Below are 19,861 nucleotides of genomic sequence, written 5' to 3' on the forward strand. Positions count from 1 at the left end.
TACCAAGGTCAGTAAAATGAGGACAGATTGTTGGGGGCAATAAACTGACTTTCTAAACCACTTAAGAAAGGGCTGTAAAGCACTGTGAAGCAGTATATAAGTCTAACTGCTATTCTAGTAATAATGGAGACACCTCACTAGTTCACCAGTGCCCAGACGTCCCTAGGCCTCAATGCATCAGATGAATATATTTTACTTTCTCAAGCCCACTCTACACGCAGGAACGCACAGACATGCTGTTGTTTGTGTTCCTGCTATATTGTGAGGGTTCTGGCCGTCTTAAAGCTGAACTGATTAATTCCAGGCAGTTAACAATACAATTAACTGAAAACTTGCTACAGTCCTACCATCTTCTTTTTCTCTTTTAAAAATAAGTACCCAGAGCAAGCTAGTTGTTGAAATACACTCTTCAGGTGTATAAAAAACATACTATAACTTACCCTCACAATTCATCATTGGCCCAGGTTCAAATCCATCCAGGCAATTGCATTCAAAACTACCAATCACATTGGAACATGTGCCATTTCCACAAGGATTACCAATGGAACATTCATCAGTATCTAAAATATAATAGGCCGAACAATTTTATTGTATTTTAAAACTGAAATTCAAGCCAAGTTTATAAACTTTAGGGGTTACAAAACATGCAATATATAAACAACGTGCAGTACAGAATCAGCACACACCTACACATTGCACTCCAGTGTAGTCAAGGTTGTACCCCAAGGGACATTCACAACGGAATGATCCATCAGTGTTTATGCAGTGTCCATTGGAACAAATACCAGGATTCTCCAGACATTCGTTGACATCTAAAGGAAAAAGTTATGCCAAATCTTTAGAGGCAGAGAAGCTTTCTTGAAATAAAATTTATATTCACTTCCCTTAATTAAGTATATAAATCCTATTTTAAAAGAGTTCCATCCTATACACAATTTCCTTTATTATATAAAACAAGAGTGATATTTAGTGGAGCGGTAATGAAGGAAATTAGTACCTTCTCGTGTATCATCTATTCCAGGTATTGTTCCATGGCCAAATGGACACAGATCCTGAAAAGCAACTGTTAAAAGAAAATTTTTGAAACACTTCCTAAGGAGAGAATATACAAAGCAATATTTTAAACTCTCTACTGTAATTTAAATAACATTTTCAACACATTCTATCAAGGAAATTTTCCAATTACTCTTGTATAAAGAATTCAGCTAAGCAGAGAGTACGTCCAAAATGTAATCAGTAATTATAGCTGTAATACTGCTCAGCATTTAGTGTAAGACAGATGAAGAAAGTTTTTCTATGATAGGTTCCAACATGTTTTTCTATTCCAATTTCATATATGACTTGATGAGTGAGATCCAATATTTTAATTTAGGATGTGGTTTTATAAATGGAGACACTATGTATTGGCTTCATGTTTTGTTTTCTGTTTGTCTTGAAAAGCTTTGCAATGTTTTTACTACCTTCTTCTTCTTTAGGACACAGTTCACATGGATCACCCCAACCTTCTCCTGGCATCTTGCTGCAACAACATTTTGCCTTGGTGGTATTAAATGCTTTTGGCACAGAGCACTTCCCATTCTCAAAGTTAGTGAAGCAGAAGCTCTGTCGAGTATCTAAGAGAAATCAAAAGTCATACCACTGTAATTAATCCCACATTAAGAATGAATTAATCCAGGCTTCTTACTTGGAAATATTCCAATTTAGATATTTTTATCAGTAGGAAATAGTAATTCACCTTACATTGCCATGTTTTTGATCAAGCCTTAGTGTAGATTACCAATAATAATTTTCACTAATCACAATTCTCTTTAGTCCTAGTTAGGGTTAATTAGTACATACTTAATTAGCAACATTTACTTTTCTATTCAACCCTATATCATGAAGTATGCTGTGTTACATATTGAGTGTAGTCGCTAGTCGGCTCCCCCTAGTGACAAGCAGGAAAGTTGAAACTGTTCTGATTGGTTACCGGGGTTTTGACAGCCGGTATAAAAGGAGCTGTCAAACGCGGGAATGTTGTTCTCGTATTGTGTTATCGAATAAAGGTTGCGTTGAACATTGCACTCGCCTCAGTCAATTCTGCTAAAGATCCAGATATTTAATAGTGGCAACGAGGATGGGATCTGCCATATCCCTGATCGGAGACATCCATTAGTGAGAATCGCTGTCGGGCCGGTCAGCAGTGACGGAAATTGGATGAGAAAAAATTTCTGAGGGGACCGTGAGTGAATGGACGATGGCTACGCCACAGCAGTTCGCGCCATTCAATCCAGCAACGGAATCGTGAGAGGCATATGTTGCCAGGTTTGAGTGTTTCCTCATCGCAAATGATTATAGGGATCTGTTGAGCGAACGGAAGAGGGCCTATTTCCTGAGCTTTTGCGGTCCCGAAATGTTCGACACCGCCATGACACTAATGGCTCCCCAGTCCATTCATGCGGGAACTTGGGACGAATTTATGAATAAACTTAAAAAACATTACGCCCCAGCGCCGTCACAAATTGCCCGACGGCAGCATTTTTATCACCGAGACCAGGCTGAGGGGGAATCAATTAGCCAGTACGTGGCCGCGCTGAGGAAGGTGGCTCGTCATTGTCAGTTTGTTGATTTGGACGATTATTTATTGGATAGGCTTGTCAGCGGTGTGAGAGACCAGAACTTAAAACGGCGGCTTATAGCAAAGCCCGAGCTGTCATTCCAAGAGGCACTAGATGAAGTTTGTGCCACAGAGCTTGCCACTCTATCCCTAGCCGACTTTCCCCAGGGCCAAAGTGGGAGCCAACCAAAAGGGGAACCCGTCCATTGCAGTACGGCAAACTATGATAGCGAGGACGATTATGAGGTGGATGAGGCTGTTAATCGAGTTATAGATGAGCGCAAGCCAGTCCGATTATCCCCCAAACCGAATTTGGAATGTAGAGGATGTGGTGGCCCCCACCCACGATCCGCCTGCCGCTTCAAGGAGGCCGTTTGCCGCCGTTGCGGGCATCGCGGCCACCTTGCTAGGGTGTGTCAATCACCACAAGTTGTAACAGCTTCCGCAGCGCTGCCCAGCTGGGACAGGAGAAGTGGTGTGAGGAAGCCAAACACACAGTATAACCACCCTAACCGAGGCCGTGATCCAGCTGCGGTAAACATGGTATCTTCTGCGACACCTGTGCCAGTCCGCCAAAAGATCCACATATCGGTGACAATTGAGGGTAAACCGTGCCAGATGGAAGTGGATTCCGGCTCCGCTACGTCCCTCGCTTCATGGAGCATGGTGAAGAGACTGGTGCCACACCTAGCTAAGAACCGCCTCACCCCCTGTAATATCCACCTGAGGGATTACCAAGGCAAACCAATTCCTGTTGTGGGTTGTGGGTATTTCAGGATTAAGTTTAAAAATTTCTCTGGCAAGTTACCTCTAGTGATAGTTGAAGCCCCGTTACCTAGCTTATTAGGTCTTAACTGGTTTGAGGCTTTAGGGTTGACAATTCAGGGGGTCAATTTCATCCTGTCTGAGCTAGACTGTTTAGTGAGGGAATTCCCCGCCGTATTTGATGGCAAGCTGGGCTGCTATAAGGGCTCACCGGTGTCTTTTAGTTTAGACCCTCAATGTCCACCTCGCCGGCTTAAGCCTCGGCGGGTGCCTTTCGCTCTTAAAGCGAAGGTTGATGCTGAATTAGATAGACTAATATCGCAAGGAATTTTGGAGCCTGTTGATTTTGCCCACTGGGAAACACCTATAGTAACACCTATCAAGGCAGATGGCTCAATCCGCATCTGTGCGGACCACCAGGCGACCATCAATAAGGCCCTCCTGGGGCACGCATATCCTGTCCCTGTAGTCCAGCATGTCCTGCATTCCCTGGGCAAGGGGTCAGTTTTCGCAAAGCTGGATCTCGCCCAAGCCTACCAGCAGTTGCTGGTGGATGATGAGACTGCTGAGGCCCAGACAATCGTTACGCACCGAGGTGCTTTCCGGTGTCGTTGCCTGCAATTTGGCATCAGTGTAGCCCCGGGGCTCTTCCAAAGTTTAATGGAGAAGGTCTTACAGGGAATCCCCGGGGTCGTGCCGTATTTTGACGACGTTTTGGTATCAGCCGCCAATAAGTCGGAACTGATGGTCAGGCTCCGGAGTGTCCTCCGCCAATTTGACTCTGTGGAGCTCAAAGTGAACCGTGCCAAATGTCAGATTGCAGTACCACAGGTGGAGTTCCTGGGATTCCTCGTTGACAGTGCTGGCCTCCACCCTACTCCTACTAAGACAGCTGCCATCGTGGATGCCCCACCCCCTAGCTGCAAAGCGGATCTACAGGCTTTTCTCGGCCTTTTAAATTTTTACGCTATGTTCCTTCCTCATAAAGCGTCCATTGCCGAGCCATTGCACCGCCTGTTAGACCGGAGGGCCCCATGGGTTTGGGGTAAGAGGGAAGCCGCCGCTTTCACTGCCGTCAAACGGCTCCTTGTGTCTAACTCTGTGTTGGCCCAGTACTCTGACCGTTTGCCTATAGTACTGGCCTGTGATGCCTCCCCGTTCGGGGTGGGCGCTGTCTTGAGCCACCAATTGCCAAGCGGCCGAGAAGTTCCCGTTGCTTATTTCTCCCGTACTCTCGGCTCTGCTGAACGCAACTACTCGCAACTTGACCGGGAAGCGTTGGCTATTGTTGCAGGGGTTCGGTGTTTCCACCACTATCTCTACGGCTGCTCGTTCCTATTAGTCACCGATCACAAGCCGCTGCTCGGGATCCTTGCCGGTGACCGTCAAGCACCGTTAATTTTACCGCCCCGGATGACTCGTTATTCAACCTTCCTGTCTGCTTACTCGTACACCTTAGTACATCATCCGGGCAAGGATCTCGCTCACGTGGACGCTTTGAGCCGCTGCCCCCTACCTACTCTACTGGCTGATCCTGTTCCTGCCTCATCTATCTGTTTGATTGACAGCGCGCCTTTGCCCGTCACTGCCCTGGACATTGCCCGTTTATCTGCCAAGGACGCTGTGCTCTCCCGTGTCCTCGACTGGATGGCGAGGGGTTGGCCGCCGGGTCCATACTCCGAGGAACTGAAACCGTTTGCAGACAGGCAACTCGATGGCTGTTTATTGTGGGGGCATCGGGTGATGGTGCCAGCCCCTTTACGACGCACACTGTTATCTCAACTCCATCAGGGTCACCGGGGCATTGTCCGTATGAAAGCACTGGGTCGATGTTATATGTGGTGGCCACATTTAGATAAGGACATTTCAGCGTGGGTTGCCAAATGCCCTCAGTGCCAGGATAGTCGCCCAATGCCACCTAGAGAGCCCCCAAGGGAGTGGGAAGAGCCAAGGGCCCCCTGGTCTCGTGTACAAATTGATATCACGGGCCCATTCCACGGGCAGTCATTCTTAATTGTGGTGGATGCGTTTTCTAAATGGGTCGAAGTGATCTTGATGCATTCCATCACAGCTGAATCTGTAATTAAGGCTCTCCGACGGGTGTTTGCTACGCACGGGTTGCCCGATTTAATGGTGTCGGACAACGGGCCCCAATTTACGGCCGCTCCCTTCGAGACATTCCTAGCAACACACGGTATCCGACACTGTTTGATAGCCCCGTTCCATCCATCTAGTAACGGATGTGCTGAGAGGGCCGTAAGATCAGCCAAAGAAGCATTACTGCGGTTGGGTCCTGGGGGATGGCAGGAGCGAGTGGACAACTACCTGTTCGCTCAACACACCACACCATGCCAAACTACAAATAAGACCCCGGCGGAGTTACTAATGGGCCGGAGATTGCGCACAGCGCTAGACCGTATACACCCCCAACATTACCCGACCAAGCCCATTGACTCCAGGAGCTGGCATAAGGCATTCCAAATAGGTGACCCGGTATACGCCCGGAATTACACTGGACAACCATTGTGGCTCCCAGGGAAGATCGGGGGCATTGCTGGCCCTTGCTCGTACCACGTAGATATGGGTCAGGGTAAGACCTGGTGGCGCCATCAGGACCAACTGCGCATAAGAGTCCCAAATCCAGGCCAACCAACCGAAGTTCAAATGGAACAGCCCGCCGAAGGGACCCACCAGCCAATTCCCATTCCCACACCTGACGAAAATAACACTCCACACTTACCTGACGCCAGGGAGGCCGATGTACTGCCAGGGGGGAATAGCACAGAGGCGCCTACAACTAAGGGAGATGAGGCACTCTCTATCCCCTTAGGGGACATAGCGCTGCCAACTGTGCCCCAACGATCGAGGCGGATTAGGCGTCGGCCTGCTTATTTAAATGACTACGCATGCGCACGCTTGGTGGGAAGGGGTGTTACATATTGAGCGTAGTCGCTAGTCGGCTCCCCCTAGCGACAAGCAGGAAAGTTGAAACTGTTCTGATTGGTTACCAGGGTTTTGACAGCCGGTATAAAAGGAGCTGTCAAACGCGGGAATGTTGTTCTCGTATTGTGTTATCGAATAAAGGTTGCGTTGAACATTGCACTCCCCTCAGTCAATTCTGCTAAAGATCCAGATATTTAATATGCTGAGATTTCTTTTAAATGTTTATTTGCTTAATTTTTAAAAGGCATGTACAGCTGAATTTGTTACATTTACTCTTCATATCTACATAATTTGTTATTTTAATGACCCTTTTAACTACTCTGATAAAATTTTAAATGGAAAGGGGAGATAGAAATGGTTTTATTCAATAAAAAACAAGATTCCATATTGTTGTTAATTTAATCACTCATAATATTTGAGTTTATTATTATTACCTGTTATAACCATTATACTTACCAAAACATCTCCTACCATTGTCAGATATTACAAAACCTGGAGGGCAGATACACTGAAATCCTCCTGGAGTATTAGTGCAGGATCCAAATAAGCAAATGTTTGGATCCTCATTACATTCATCAATATCTGAAAATATAATTAAAACATTACATATTTCCTTATTGGAATCCTTTGAACCAGAGTGGATGGAAGATGTTGTAATTCTCAAGGTATAATATGTTAAAAGAAATTTTAAAATCACATGTTTCTTAGATTAGAAAACATTTTGTTTTTATTTGCTTCAGATACTGTTTTGATAGATAATTATCAAAGACACTTTTTGCTGAATACAAAAATAGCATCCATCTCAATTTTTTTTAAAAAATGCAGGTCCTGCATTCAAGAAGAAAATTTGTTCATAGAAACCAATGCAGATGTTTATAAAATATATAGTTATATAGCCTCCTGAGTTCCAAAAAGTCACCATAAAGAAACAGGCCACCTATAACTAATGTGAGTATATAGACCAAACAGGAAATGTGTGATGGTCCAAGGCTTGCTGACTACAATTTCTATAAGACTTATTCAGCATGGGAACAACATCTGAAAGATCATGTTACTTAAACATGAAGGTCAGTATGTTTCTGGTATCACAGATCACTCACACACACACACACATACACACGCAGACAGACGTGTCTGTTTGTGTGTGTAGCACAATAATTAAATTTTATTTCCATAAACAGTTTTGTTACCATGCAAATCATCTCCAGAAAGAAAAGGCAGCCTTACCAATGCAGCTTTCACTTTTTACTTCATATCCTGGTGGGCAGATACATCTGAATGATCCTTCCAAATTTTGACATGTCCCAGGAAAGCATGAGCCAGGAAGCACTACACACTCATTAATATCTCAATAGAATGGAGGGAAAAAAGGGGCAATTTAAGGATTCTGAATTGAATTTATTTCTTACATTTATATTGCCATCATAGAAAGCAAGATTCATTATTTGTCCATAACAGAAGCAGGCATAGATACAGTTGACAGACTGTCCCATAATCACTTAACGACTCTCATAGATATGGATAAATTTTAATTTCTATTGATAGTTCAGTACTTTTATTACTGCAACATAAAATCTACAAGCACAATAGGCAAATTAGAGGGCCCGGGACAAGGGATATTCCTCTGTCTTGGTCCTATTAGATCTCTCGGCGGCCTTAATACCATGGACCATGTTATCCTGCTGCGACGCCTCGAGGGGCTGGGGGTGGGGGCACTGTTCTACGGTGGTTTTCCTCTTACCTCTCGGGGCACTCACAGGCGGTGTTGGCAGGGGGACAGAGATCGGCCCCGAGGCCCCTCACTTGTGGGGTGCCCCAGGGGTCGGTGCTTTTTCCTCTTCTGTTCAAGATCTATATGAAGCCGCTGGGGGAGGTCATCTGTGGTTTCGGGGTGAGGTATCATCAGTATGCTGATGATACCCACCCCGAACCAGCCCAGTGATGCCCTCGACGTGATGTCCCAGTGCCTGGAAGTGGTATGGATCTGGATGGGGAGAAACAGGCTGCGGCTCAACCCTGCCAAGACTGAATGGCTGTGGGTACCGGCATCTCGGCTCGAACAAGATATTCCATCTCTGGCTATAGGGGGTGAAGTGTTACCCCCTGTAGACAGGGCGCGTAACCTAGGCGTCCTCCTGGATTCATGGTTAAATTTGGAAGAACATGTTATGACCGTGACCAGGGGGGCATTTGCTCAGGTTCGCCTGGTATGCCAGTTGCGCCCTTGTTTGGACCGAGATGCCCTAAGCACGGTCACTCATGCGCTTGTCACCTCCCGTATTGACTACTGCAATGCTCTCTACATGGGGCTGCCCTTGAAGACCACTCGGAGGCTTCAGCTAGTGCAGAATGCAGCCGTGCGGGTAGTGATGGGAGTGTCCCGACACTCCCATGTTACACCTGTCCTGCACGACCTGCATTGGTTGCCGGTTGCCCTCCGGGTGAGATTCAAGGTGCTGGTAATCACCTATAAAGCCCTTCATGGCTTAGGCCCGGGATATTTGGCGGATCATCTGCAGCCAGCAACAGCTTCTCATCACCCGGTGCGCTCACACAGGGAGGGCCTACTCAGGGTGCCGTTGGCCAGACAATGTCGTCTGGTGACCCCCAGGGAGAGAGCTTTCTTTGTAGGCACACCCACCCTTTGGAATCAACTCCCTCTGGAACTCCGGGTGGCCCCCGACCTTCACTCCTTCCACCGTGGGCTGAAAACGTGGCTATTCCATCTAGCCGCCCTAGACTGATTGGGTTTTTAATAGAATTTAATGGGGTTTTATTTAATTTTTTGTCAATTTTATCATGGACTTTGTTTTTAGCGGTCTGTTTGTTTTTGTTTATTGTTGTGAGCCGCCCTGAGTCCTGCGGAGATAGGGCGGCATATAAGTCCAAACAAACAAGCAAACAAACAAACAAACAAATAAATAAACAAAGTACACAAATTCATTGAACTTCCCCCAATTTCTATCACTAATTCACTGGATTCTTTTCTAATAGGTTCATCTATATAGAACTGCTATCTTCAAGAAAGTGTCATGGCTGAAAGAACTGTTAAATCTGTAGATGAAAAAATTATATCTAATGTTAAAATCAGTCCCTGCAGATAGTGCATAATCAGATCTCTTGCATGGAAATTTAATGGTATATTTATCCTACAGAAATTAAGCTACTTCAAATCTGCATCCCAAATAGCTAAATGCTGGGCAGCCAATAAATTTAAATAAACACGTAAATAAAATAATTGCACAGTTCTATGAGTGGTGCATAAAAAACCCAGAGGAATATTATAAAATATATGTAAAAGTATATTCCACAATGTCCAGTGCAGCTGATTAAATGTGCACTGCATTGTACTAGCATAGGGCACTCAATAACTGCTTTTATACATACCAATACAGTTTTTGCCATCCGGAGTAAGTTCATAACCTTCATTACATAAACATTTGAAAGAACCAATTTCATTAAAGCACCTTCCATTTCTGCACACCTGCCCAAAGAAGGAACTGCACTCATCAATATCTATAAATAATCAAGAAAAAGTTAGGTATTTCTCATGAGTTCAATACAATGAAATGCATATATAGCCAGAGTTACCATATTAAGGTATAAACACAGCTAATGGATAAAATCATGGAAATGGAAAAAGATGGCTGGTAAAGAATGAGGTCCTTGTATATAAAAATAATAATCTCTCGAGCATTTTAAGGTATATGGATTACTTAAGAATAGATATTACTAGACATCTTTTTTTTAAATATTTCATATATCAAAGAAATATATTCAGAAAACCAGAAATATTTGTATATAAATTTTGATCTTTATCTTTAGTGCATATACAAAAGCCAATATGGCTGCCACTGTCAACCCTGAAGCTGACCTGACCGGAGCCATATTGGAGTTTCACTGTTGCCACACTGGAGCTGAGAGGGAGGGGGAATTAGAGATAACGGGAGTTGTGTAGCCAAAATAAAATATTTTCTCTTGAGAACCAAGGACATTCTCACACCTGGACTGTGGAAGGAGAAGTGAGGTCACCAGACAGCTTGATCACAACCCTGTGACTGATTGTTTGGGGTTGTGGGAAAACTTTCTCTTTTAATTAGGTGAAAACTGTGGGAACCTTTAGTGTCGGTTTTTACCAGATTTGTGCCAATATGATTTTTCCAATAAACCTATTCTTTGAGGAATTCATCTGCCTTGGGGTTTTGTTTGCTAAGGGACTATTACTTGGAACCCTAACAATCAGACTTTATGGCAGAACTTCAAAGGGAGGCTGCTTTGACTAGGTCTTTGACTGAAGCAAAGGAACCTTTCAAGTCTTTGCACATAGCCCTAATAACTTGTACCAGCATCAGGTGTGTTATCCAATTCATGAAAATTCTAGGCACAAGAAGAGTTAAATTGAGTTGAAACAGTCCATTCATATTCACCTATTGGATAGTGGAAAATGAGAAGAGTGTTTCAGTTTAGCAGAGGAAAGAAAATCTTCCAATTTGGGGGGAAGCATTGGTTGGGCAAATGGATAGCACTCTGGTTGATATTTTAACTGCCAGCTGGGAATAAGCTGAAGGGATATGGCAGCAAATCAGAGAATAAACACAATCACCTTGGCTAGCTGTCTGGCATACCTACAAACCAAAACATCTCAGTTTGGCAGTGATATTAAATAGATGCAACAGAGACAGGGCCTCACTGGCAATGGGGAGTACAAATATAGTTTATGTTGATATATGAAAAAGAGGTTAATACTGTAACTCAATAGTAGAGATAGTACTCTGTGGAATTCTACAATATAGATGCCAGAATAGAAATGCAACCATGTAATTCTACTCTCTGAAACCATCCACGGTAAAACATCACAATTTTCACCACAGAAATGATTCCAAAGATTCTGTGCTTAGTGCTAAAAGTTCAAGCAGGATCAGCACTGCACTCCTTCTATTTCTCTCCAACAAAAGGAAATCTATCAGGGCAATTAGGGTCAATTTTATTCTCAAATCTGTCTAACTGCAACTGCTTAGCAACCACATTCTTGGGTAATTCCCCCCCCCAAAATAGACTTATTTGTATTTGATTACAAGTAAAACTCCAAATCCAGAAAAAAACATTTTTGGAAAGGAACAGAATATTTGTTATTTCAAGTGTGAGCCAACTAGAGATCTTCTCAGTTTGACTCATAAGAAATTTTGGTAGAATGTCCTCATATTTTCTCATATTCTTATCAAGAGCTTTGTTTGACTAAACTGATAGAATTGAAATATAACAATAGGCCATGTAAAACAACAACAAAGAAATAACTGAGAAATGACAACCAAAATTTATGCAAATTTTGATTAGTTAAAAGTATAATCATAATTACACTGCTCAATAAAATTTATAAAATTGAAAGATTATTGTATTTTTTTCTGATTGCAGGACTGAAATAAATATTATGTCATTTCCATTTTTCTCTTTGATAGTAATATATCATCACTTTTTCTAAATGATAATATGTACTATTTATTCATTCTCTTACCCATACAGTCATTATTATGAGTTAGCTCAAATCCTGGATAGCACAGGCAGTTATATGATCCAACTGTATTTTTACAAGTTCCATTCCCACAAGGATGTCTTTCACATTCATCTACATCTATAGATAGAAAACATTAACACCAAACAATTATTCACAATACAATTAATTTTCTATTTCTTTATGTGTTTTACTAAGGCTCATATGGCTCTCAGAAAATTATTCTGCCCAATCGGGCTTTTGAGCGCATGCACATGCGCTAAACTAAGCCTCCTCTGAAAATAAGCCCTCCCTGAAAATATTTAAACACATGCGCAGCCAGTCCCCATTTCCTCTGGTTAGGGTTAGGGAGACAGAGCTGGAAATCAGGTAAGATGGCAAGAGGAACCCCATCTTTGGGGTGTTTTAAATTTTGTTTTCCGGGCCAAATTATTTAATTGTATTTTAATGCTTTTTAACATTTGTATTATATGTCTTTTATCTGGCTGTTCACCACCCTGAGTCCTTCGGGAGTAGGGCGGTATACAAATTCAATTAATAATAAGACCTCCTCAAAAATAAGGCCAAGCTCTTATTTCGGGGTTCAAAAAAATATAAGACGGGGTCTTATTTTCGGGAAAACACGGTATCTTATACCTCAAGAGGAACTCAAAAACCACGCATCCCCGAAAGTCTTGTAGAACACCCACACTTTAAATTCTATTCTGAGATAGTAGCTATCAAAGAAGTCATCCTTATTTCCATGGGTATGCTGTTCATGCAGTCATGAAGCTGGGCCCCGCAGTAAGGCTTCTCTGCTCAGCCTTATTGGGTAAGCAGATTCCACTGAGAGGTGGTGGTCCTACAGATATATTTGTATTGTACAAATTTAAGGCTTTAAATTTGAACTGGATCACCCTAGTATTATGAGTCTGTAGGACTATAGATGTTTAATACAATGCCTTGCTACAATGCTTTGTACTTCATTGAGGTTTTAGCTTGATTTAAATCTAGTGTATAAATGGGTTGTATTAATTGGATATTTTTATTTGCCTTATGCCTTTATTTATATTTGCCTTATGTAGAACCTCTGGACTGAACTTTCTATCTGTGAGGGAATGTCTTCCAGAGTAATTTATGGGTACTTACGGAAAACAAATGATCTCAGCTGCCATTTTTTGATTTTATCCGCTATTGCTGGCTAATTGCAACACTGCTGACAGAGGGTGTCATTTGTGGTCTATCAATGGGATGTCAGGATCTTATAGGACAGTACATTTGGAAGGTTTCCAATTTTTGGATTTCTGGCTGTAGAAGCATCCACCAGTTTGCTTCTTAGAGTAGTATCAGTGACTCACCAAATGCTGAAGCCTTCTAAGACTGATTTGGATTCCCTGGATTTGGGAGCTAGAGTATTTCTGACTTTGGTTCTGAATGAAGTGGTACTGTCCCATTCAGACATGTGCAATCTGGGATTTCTCAGAGAGCAGGTGGCAATTATGGCTAGTGGGTCTTTTCCACAAGTATATCTTGTATGCCAGTTTCATCTGTTCCTAGCTTGGGAAGCCATACTTATATATTTAGTTGTTTTTTGATTGGATTACTGTAACATGCTCTATATGCAGCTGCCCTTGAAGACCATCTGAAAGTTTTAGCTGGTTCAGAGTGCAGTGGCACAGGGTGGCATAGCTCATTACATTCATGTAACACTGCTGCTCTGTAAACTGCGCTATCACTTTTAAAGCCCTACATGGCATAGGACTGAGTTACTTGCAATACTGCCTTCTCCCAAGAACCCAATCCATACTCTCTCATGAGAAGGGTAGGGTCCAGTTTCCCTCTTTTAAGCTTTGCTATATTAAAATGTTTGGATGAAATTGAGTGGACCCCCTTGTGGTTCTTCTTAGTGTGTCTAGTCACTGTCTGACATTTTATATTTATTCCCTAATTATTACCCTATTTATTTATTATTCCCTAAGTAGTGGGGTTGTATGAACCAACCATGACACCCCAATGACTATTCAACTTGTTGCATTCTCAATTAGAATAGCTTCTGAATGGTCTTCAAGGATAGCCTCATGCACCAGTCTTGATGTAAAATAGTCTTTTGCAAAATTTCTGCAGTTTGGATGGTTGCAGTTGGTGTACAATATGAGGCTGTGCAAAGGTCAAGATCTCCACCTGCTCTTCTAGTAGGAATTATGAGATCAAGAATAACTGCCTAGTTGCTTCATATAAGGGAACACAAAAACACACAGGACCAAAGAAGAAATGCTATTAGAAACTACGGTATTAATTTCTGCATCCATAGCTATTATAGCTTGTAGGAATTGAGGATAAGCCCATTCCTTCTCCCTTAAATCCTCCAAGGAAGACTAAGACATAATTTCAGCTGGATTCATAGTTATGTCAGACTGTGTAACTGGGTATTATATTGATCTTCTCATGCCAATTGATGTTCAGTTCCAACAGTGTTATTTGATTTTATTCATATAATACAGTCTTAACCAATATTTGTCTATCTGGGAATTCTGACAATTGTAATCTCTGTACCCCTGGTAAGTAACAAAGCTTGACATATTAATTATTACATTTTATGTGTGCATATGAAACTTATACTTCTCTATTATACTTTACTGTTGCCATCCTATCTTCAGCATAGCAATACTGTACTTTAGATTTATAATTTAATAATTTTATATATTTCTTCACATACCCATACACATTGTTTGATCACGGGATGCCTTAAAACCATTTTGACAGATGCAGTAGTAACTCCCCTCTTTATCCACACATGTGCCATGACTACATACATTAGGTATTTCCTGGCATTCATTGCGATCTAAAACAAAACATAAAACACATGATGCATATATTTATCTATGGTGTTATGATTTATCTATGACTCGTAATTCCACTTTTAGAATCTGTTAATGATTATTAGAGTCAAAGCCTACTCCCTGGACAAAATTGTTCTACAAAAAAAGCTCTATTCTCTGAATCAGCAATCTTTGAACAAGCTTTATTTTCTGTGCATGTTAAAATCAACATATTAGCTATACTGAAGGAAATTACATCACCAATTTCCCTACTACATTTTTCTGTTTATGTATTTAAAAAGGGGGTGAATGAAATGCAAATTCAGTATAGAAAACTGGAAAATACGTAACTAAAATGAAAATTAAGCAACATGCTGACCATAACTGACTCCTTACCAATGCAAGCACCATTGGGTGAAAGTTTGAAACCTGTAGCACATTCACAGCGGTAACTACCGGGGCTATTGATACAATCTGCATTTCGTTGACAGAGATTATCACCATTGCTACATTCATCAATATCTGTAACATCAATAATCCATGATTAAGAATCAATATATGTGTTTTATCACAATGAAAACTTCAGATATTTCCTATATTGAACAAGGAACAGTGAATATGAATCAGGTAAAGGATGTTTATATTCCATTAATTTTAATCTTGGTAAACATGTATTTTACATTCCAGCTGAAATCTAAAACCTAAATGCCTTTCGAATCAATCTATCTGCCTAGTATCTTAGAGTACCTATATGTTATTAAAATATAAATATTTTAATTTACTTGTTAATTAAAATACCACAATGTCATCAGAAAGGCAATACATATGTTCCCAAACATATATTTAAAATAATAAATAAAAATAGTATTAGAAGTTTATCAGTATTAAAAATTATTGACTAAATCTATAATTTTGCTTATAATATAGCAAACAATAGGAAAATCAACATAACATTTCATAAGCAACACTGATGCTTATAAAGAGGGTCATTATTCTCTTTTTTCCCTAAGTAGAAGATAAACATTACTTCGTGCAATAAGTGAAAATACAGTGTCTTTATATTAGGAAAAGAATTGTAACTCAGAATAAGATTTAAAATTTAACAAACAAGACTAATGTTCTGGCACAAAGCAAGCCAGAAATTCAATGAAATAAAATAAAATAAAATCTATTTTTCAAAGACAAGCTTCCTTTGATCTTTTCAACAAACAGAAACATTCACAAAGTTCCAAATTATGGAGGAATATGCACTAACATTCCACAGGTATTTCATCTTATGCATTTTTTTCTGGCCCACTTAAACACATTAGATGATTGTGAGATAATGGTAATTTGGCAGTGCAAGTGTATAAAATCTGCAGACACTTGTCAATGCATACACTCAGTCATTTGCACCAGCTTGAAACACATACAATTGCTGTAATGGTCAGGCTATACAAGAAAGTACATCACCTTCACAGACCAAGAGCAGATCATTGTAGCTAAATCCTGTGGGGCATTCACAACGAAAACTTCCAATCTGGTTGATGCAAACACCATTTGCACAAATACCTGGAATCTCTTTACATTCATCAATATCTGAAAAATGAACATTAATTAATGAAATGTATTGAGCTCATATGCTAGTATACTTTTATTTGTTTAAAAGCTTTAATAAAAATTATACATAAAAAGTAGAAGTATAGGGAATCAGAGTAGGTTTTCCTTTTTTAATAATTGTTTACATACATGCAGAGATGCATATATAGATGTATTTTATTTCAAATGACTCATTTTAATGAGGGATGGTAAGCTGACAGACACATGCATGTCTATGTATGTAAATATCAGCATGAGATTCAGTTTATCTTCAAAATACAATTTGGAGAGATTCTTGAGAAAACATTGTAATTTCCAAAACAGCAGGCAACAGAAGTCAGAATTTTATTATTGACTTGACTTTTAAAAAGTAATTAAAAATAGGTTTGCTTATTACTGTTTTACATTATTAATTATGTAGTTTAAAAAACACACAGCTTTCAGACTTACCAACTGCTTTTCCAGTATGAATGTCAAAGGTGAAACCAGGAATATTTCCACATAATGTTTTGAATTCAACTTAAGTAACAAAAAGGGGAAAAACTTATATTTATTGCAAGTCTTTTAAAATTACTTCATAGTTTGATTTTACAATCCTTGTATTTAATTAATAACTATCAAATGGTATCAAAATTCCTCTGAGCCAAGCCTAAGTATATATTCCAGGGACCTGTAGAAACTCCTATCAAATAAAAGCTCATCTTTAATCCTCAAATTCTTCTCTAGACTGAAAGCTTTTTTCTGTTCTTTCTCTGCTATTGTACGGCTGTCATTTATCCAAGTTTTGAACTGATTTGAAAAAAAATGTCTGAGTTATTTGGTATGAGAAGAAAATAAGATTACATCCAGAATAATCCAAAGTGATTATCTTTGAGATTTGTGATGTTCCATATATGAATAAAGCCAACAAGGACATAACTTCTGATTGTATATGTATATTGTATTTATTAATTTATAAATATAATTAATTTTAAAGAATTATTTTTGCACAATATATTATCTCATAAAACCACTGCAGAGGATTTCCATATTATTCTTATGATATGCCAAATTCACATCTGTATAATATTTTATTCCTTATTCTTTGTTCAAGCCACTTATAATTCTTTTTTGTTTATAATTAAAATGATTTATTTTATTTGTTACAAACACTAACAAAGATAGTATTCCCTAAGTTAACTAAAATAACATATTTAATATGCCAGAAAATAACATGCATATTGCAGAAAATAAATAAAATTCACTGCAAGACTTAGACAAATATACCATTATTTTTAAAAGTAGTAGAATTATATTTCAATATTTTTTAAAAAAAATAGTTGCTTCATATCACTAATCTAGTACTTTCTTGCCTAGATTAGCAAAAGAAATACCAAAATCAATAAGAAAGGAAATGTAAAAACCAGTAATTCTGAAGAAAATATTTCATTATAAACTTCTGCCTTCCATATAGGAATATTTCCTTCAACCAAAATAATCCAGTTATTAACTACTGATTAGACACTGCAAGATAGGATTGTAGAAAGAGATAGTAATTGTGAATTCCTACCTTTTTTGAATTATTCAGTTTTCCTATCAAAATACAGCAATGGAGAGGAAACCATTAATCCTGCTCTCTGGAATATCCTACCTCCATACAGTGAGATCTGCATCTACTCTTCTATCCTTCTGCAAGACACCTGACTCTGCCAATTGACCCAATGGCACAGTACCATACTGGAGGTGGCTACTAATTTTCCCACCTTCCCCCCGCATTCACTGATCCCATCCAGCCATCGTTTAATGTCATATTACTGTATTTTTATTCTTTATTTTATTGTTTCATTACTTAGCTACTATTAGGTTTACATTTCTTTTCATTTCTCTGTTTTTACTATTGTAAGCTGCCTAGTTAGCCTCACGGCGAGATAAGCAGCAAATAAATTAACAAACAAATAATTAAATAAATAACTGAAGGAGAACAGCCTTCTTCACTACTATCTAAAAATTAGAACTTTTATTTTAACAAGTTTAATTGTACATGGAACAAAACACAATACTGGAGAGAGAGAAAAGTTTTAGAATTTACTTTCTTCCTTGCTGTGAAATTGAAAGTGAGGCTAACATACTAAAGCTACCATGATACCAATCTGACACTCAAATGTATCATTTAAATATAAATTGCTCAAGAAAACGTAAATAAATTGTTACCTGTCCCTGGAGCTGGGCATGGCTCACACAGCTTGTTCCAGGCTTTCCCAACATTGTAAGTGCAGCAACACATTCTCTTGGTAATATTAAAGGGCAGTTCATTATCACAAGATGTTCCATTGTAGCTTCTATAACAAAAGCTCTTTCTCATATCTAAACATATAAAAATCACGTGCTTTTAAAAATATCTTGGCCAGTACAATAAATGTTTAGTTCAGTATTTATCATGCTAAGAGATTTTGATCTAAGAAAACTCAATTTTATATGAAACAGAGCAGAAAATATGTCAGCCGTATTTATATCCCATGATTTATTAAAGCGGATGAGGAAAAGAACAGGAACAAGAAACTTAGCCATGATAGAGATACTGGTTAATTTTTGTTCTGAATTTCCAGAAGAAAAACAAGATCAAGGAAGCTGAGATTCATATGACTTTTCTTTTTATATTGGATCAATCTGGCCTCTTCTAACTCAAAAATTTGGCTTAATTACAAATCAGAGAAAGTAGGAATAAAGAATGAATTATAAATGCATCATTAATATTGGACAGTTTATATTATAGATTCTACTTTAAATGTGTTTCTTCCAATACTCATTGTTTCAAAAGTAATTTAGACAGAAGTAAGTATAAAATGTTTTAGTTTGGTTTAATTTATAAGTAGGATATCTAAAAAAGATATGAAGTTTGGGGGATACTTATATGTGTATGTGCACATATACGTTTGCACACTAATTAATAATAAATATGAATAACACTATAAAATATATAAAACCTTTACTTTACAAACTATTTTAAAAATACGAGTTCCAGGTATATTTGTAAACCTTTACTATATATATACCTTTATTACACCAAGGGACCATGGTTCTAATTTTGCCTGTGATCTTGGGCTAGCTATCTCTCTCAACCTGAGGAAACAGGCAATGGCAAACCACTTCTGAAAACTTGCCAATAAAACTTCAGGGACTTTTCCAGATAGTCACTAGGAGTCCATGCCAATTCTAAGGCACAAAATAATAGTTTAGTTGACCTTAAATAAGATTTTCCATGTGATGCTTCTATATATTAAATATTTTGCTTTGATGCAAACCTTACTTATAGTCTCTGCATGTACAACGTATGTTCACCGCCTTGAGTTGTTTATAAAAAAATAACAATGGCAGGACATAAATAAGATGAAATTAAAAAATGCACGTATAGAAATAATTATCAATGTATACTGGCCCTATATTTTAAGAGTTTAAGAAAGTAAATATAGTACATAAATGTGAAAACATACCCATACAGTTGTGTCCTCCATTCACCTGCATATATTCCGGGGGGCAAATACAGGTATAATTTCCTAAGGTGTTATAGCATGTCCCAGGACCACATACACCAGGATGTGCAACACACTCATCAATATCTGGGGGGTAGGGGAAATCAACCACCAAAATTAATTTTAATAAGTAAAATGTCAAATAATAACAAATCAGCAAAAT

The 19,861-nt window shown here is 39.3% G+C and overlaps 1 protein-coding gene across 2 annotated transcripts in view; it reads right to left on the reverse strand.

Annotated features, from left to right (window-relative positions):
* FBN2 (fibrillin 2) overlaps positions 1-19,861 on the reverse strand; it is a 125,622-nt gene that overhangs the window by 14,200 nt on the left and 91,561 nt on the right. For both annotated transcript variants that reach the window (XM_034410004.3, XM_087886020.1), the window contains exons 40-53: positions 19,660-19,785; positions 18,380-18,532; positions 16,640-16,708; positions 16,064-16,189; positions 15,008-15,133; positions 14,509-14,634; positions 11,817-11,933; positions 9,692-9,820; positions 7,532-7,651; positions 6,761-6,886; positions 1,461-1,613; positions 998-1,063; positions 687-812; positions 441-560 (exon numbers count right to left, since the gene is read on the reverse strand). In XM_034410004.3, coding sequence (XP_034265895.2) covers positions 441-560; positions 687-812; positions 998-1,063; positions 1,461-1,613; positions 6,761-6,886; positions 7,532-7,651; positions 9,692-9,820; positions 11,817-11,933; positions 14,509-14,634; positions 15,008-15,133; positions 16,064-16,189; positions 16,640-16,708; positions 18,380-18,532; positions 19,660-19,785 — 1,683 coding nt within the window. The remainder of the gene's footprint in view (positions 1-440; positions 561-686; positions 813-997; positions 1,064-1,460; positions 1,614-6,760; positions 6,887-7,531; positions 7,652-9,691; positions 9,821-11,816; positions 11,934-14,508; positions 14,635-15,007; positions 15,134-16,063; positions 16,190-16,639; positions 16,709-18,379; positions 18,533-19,659; positions 19,786-19,861) is intronic.

The sequence above is a fragment of the Pantherophis guttatus genome, chromosome 2 (genome assembly GCF_059756535.1).
Source record: "Pantherophis guttatus breed Tessera chromosome 2, ASM5975653v1, whole genome shotgun sequence".
In the NCBI taxonomy this organism is placed as follows: domain Eukaryota; kingdom Metazoa; phylum Chordata; class Lepidosauria; order Squamata; family Colubridae; genus Pantherophis; species Pantherophis guttatus.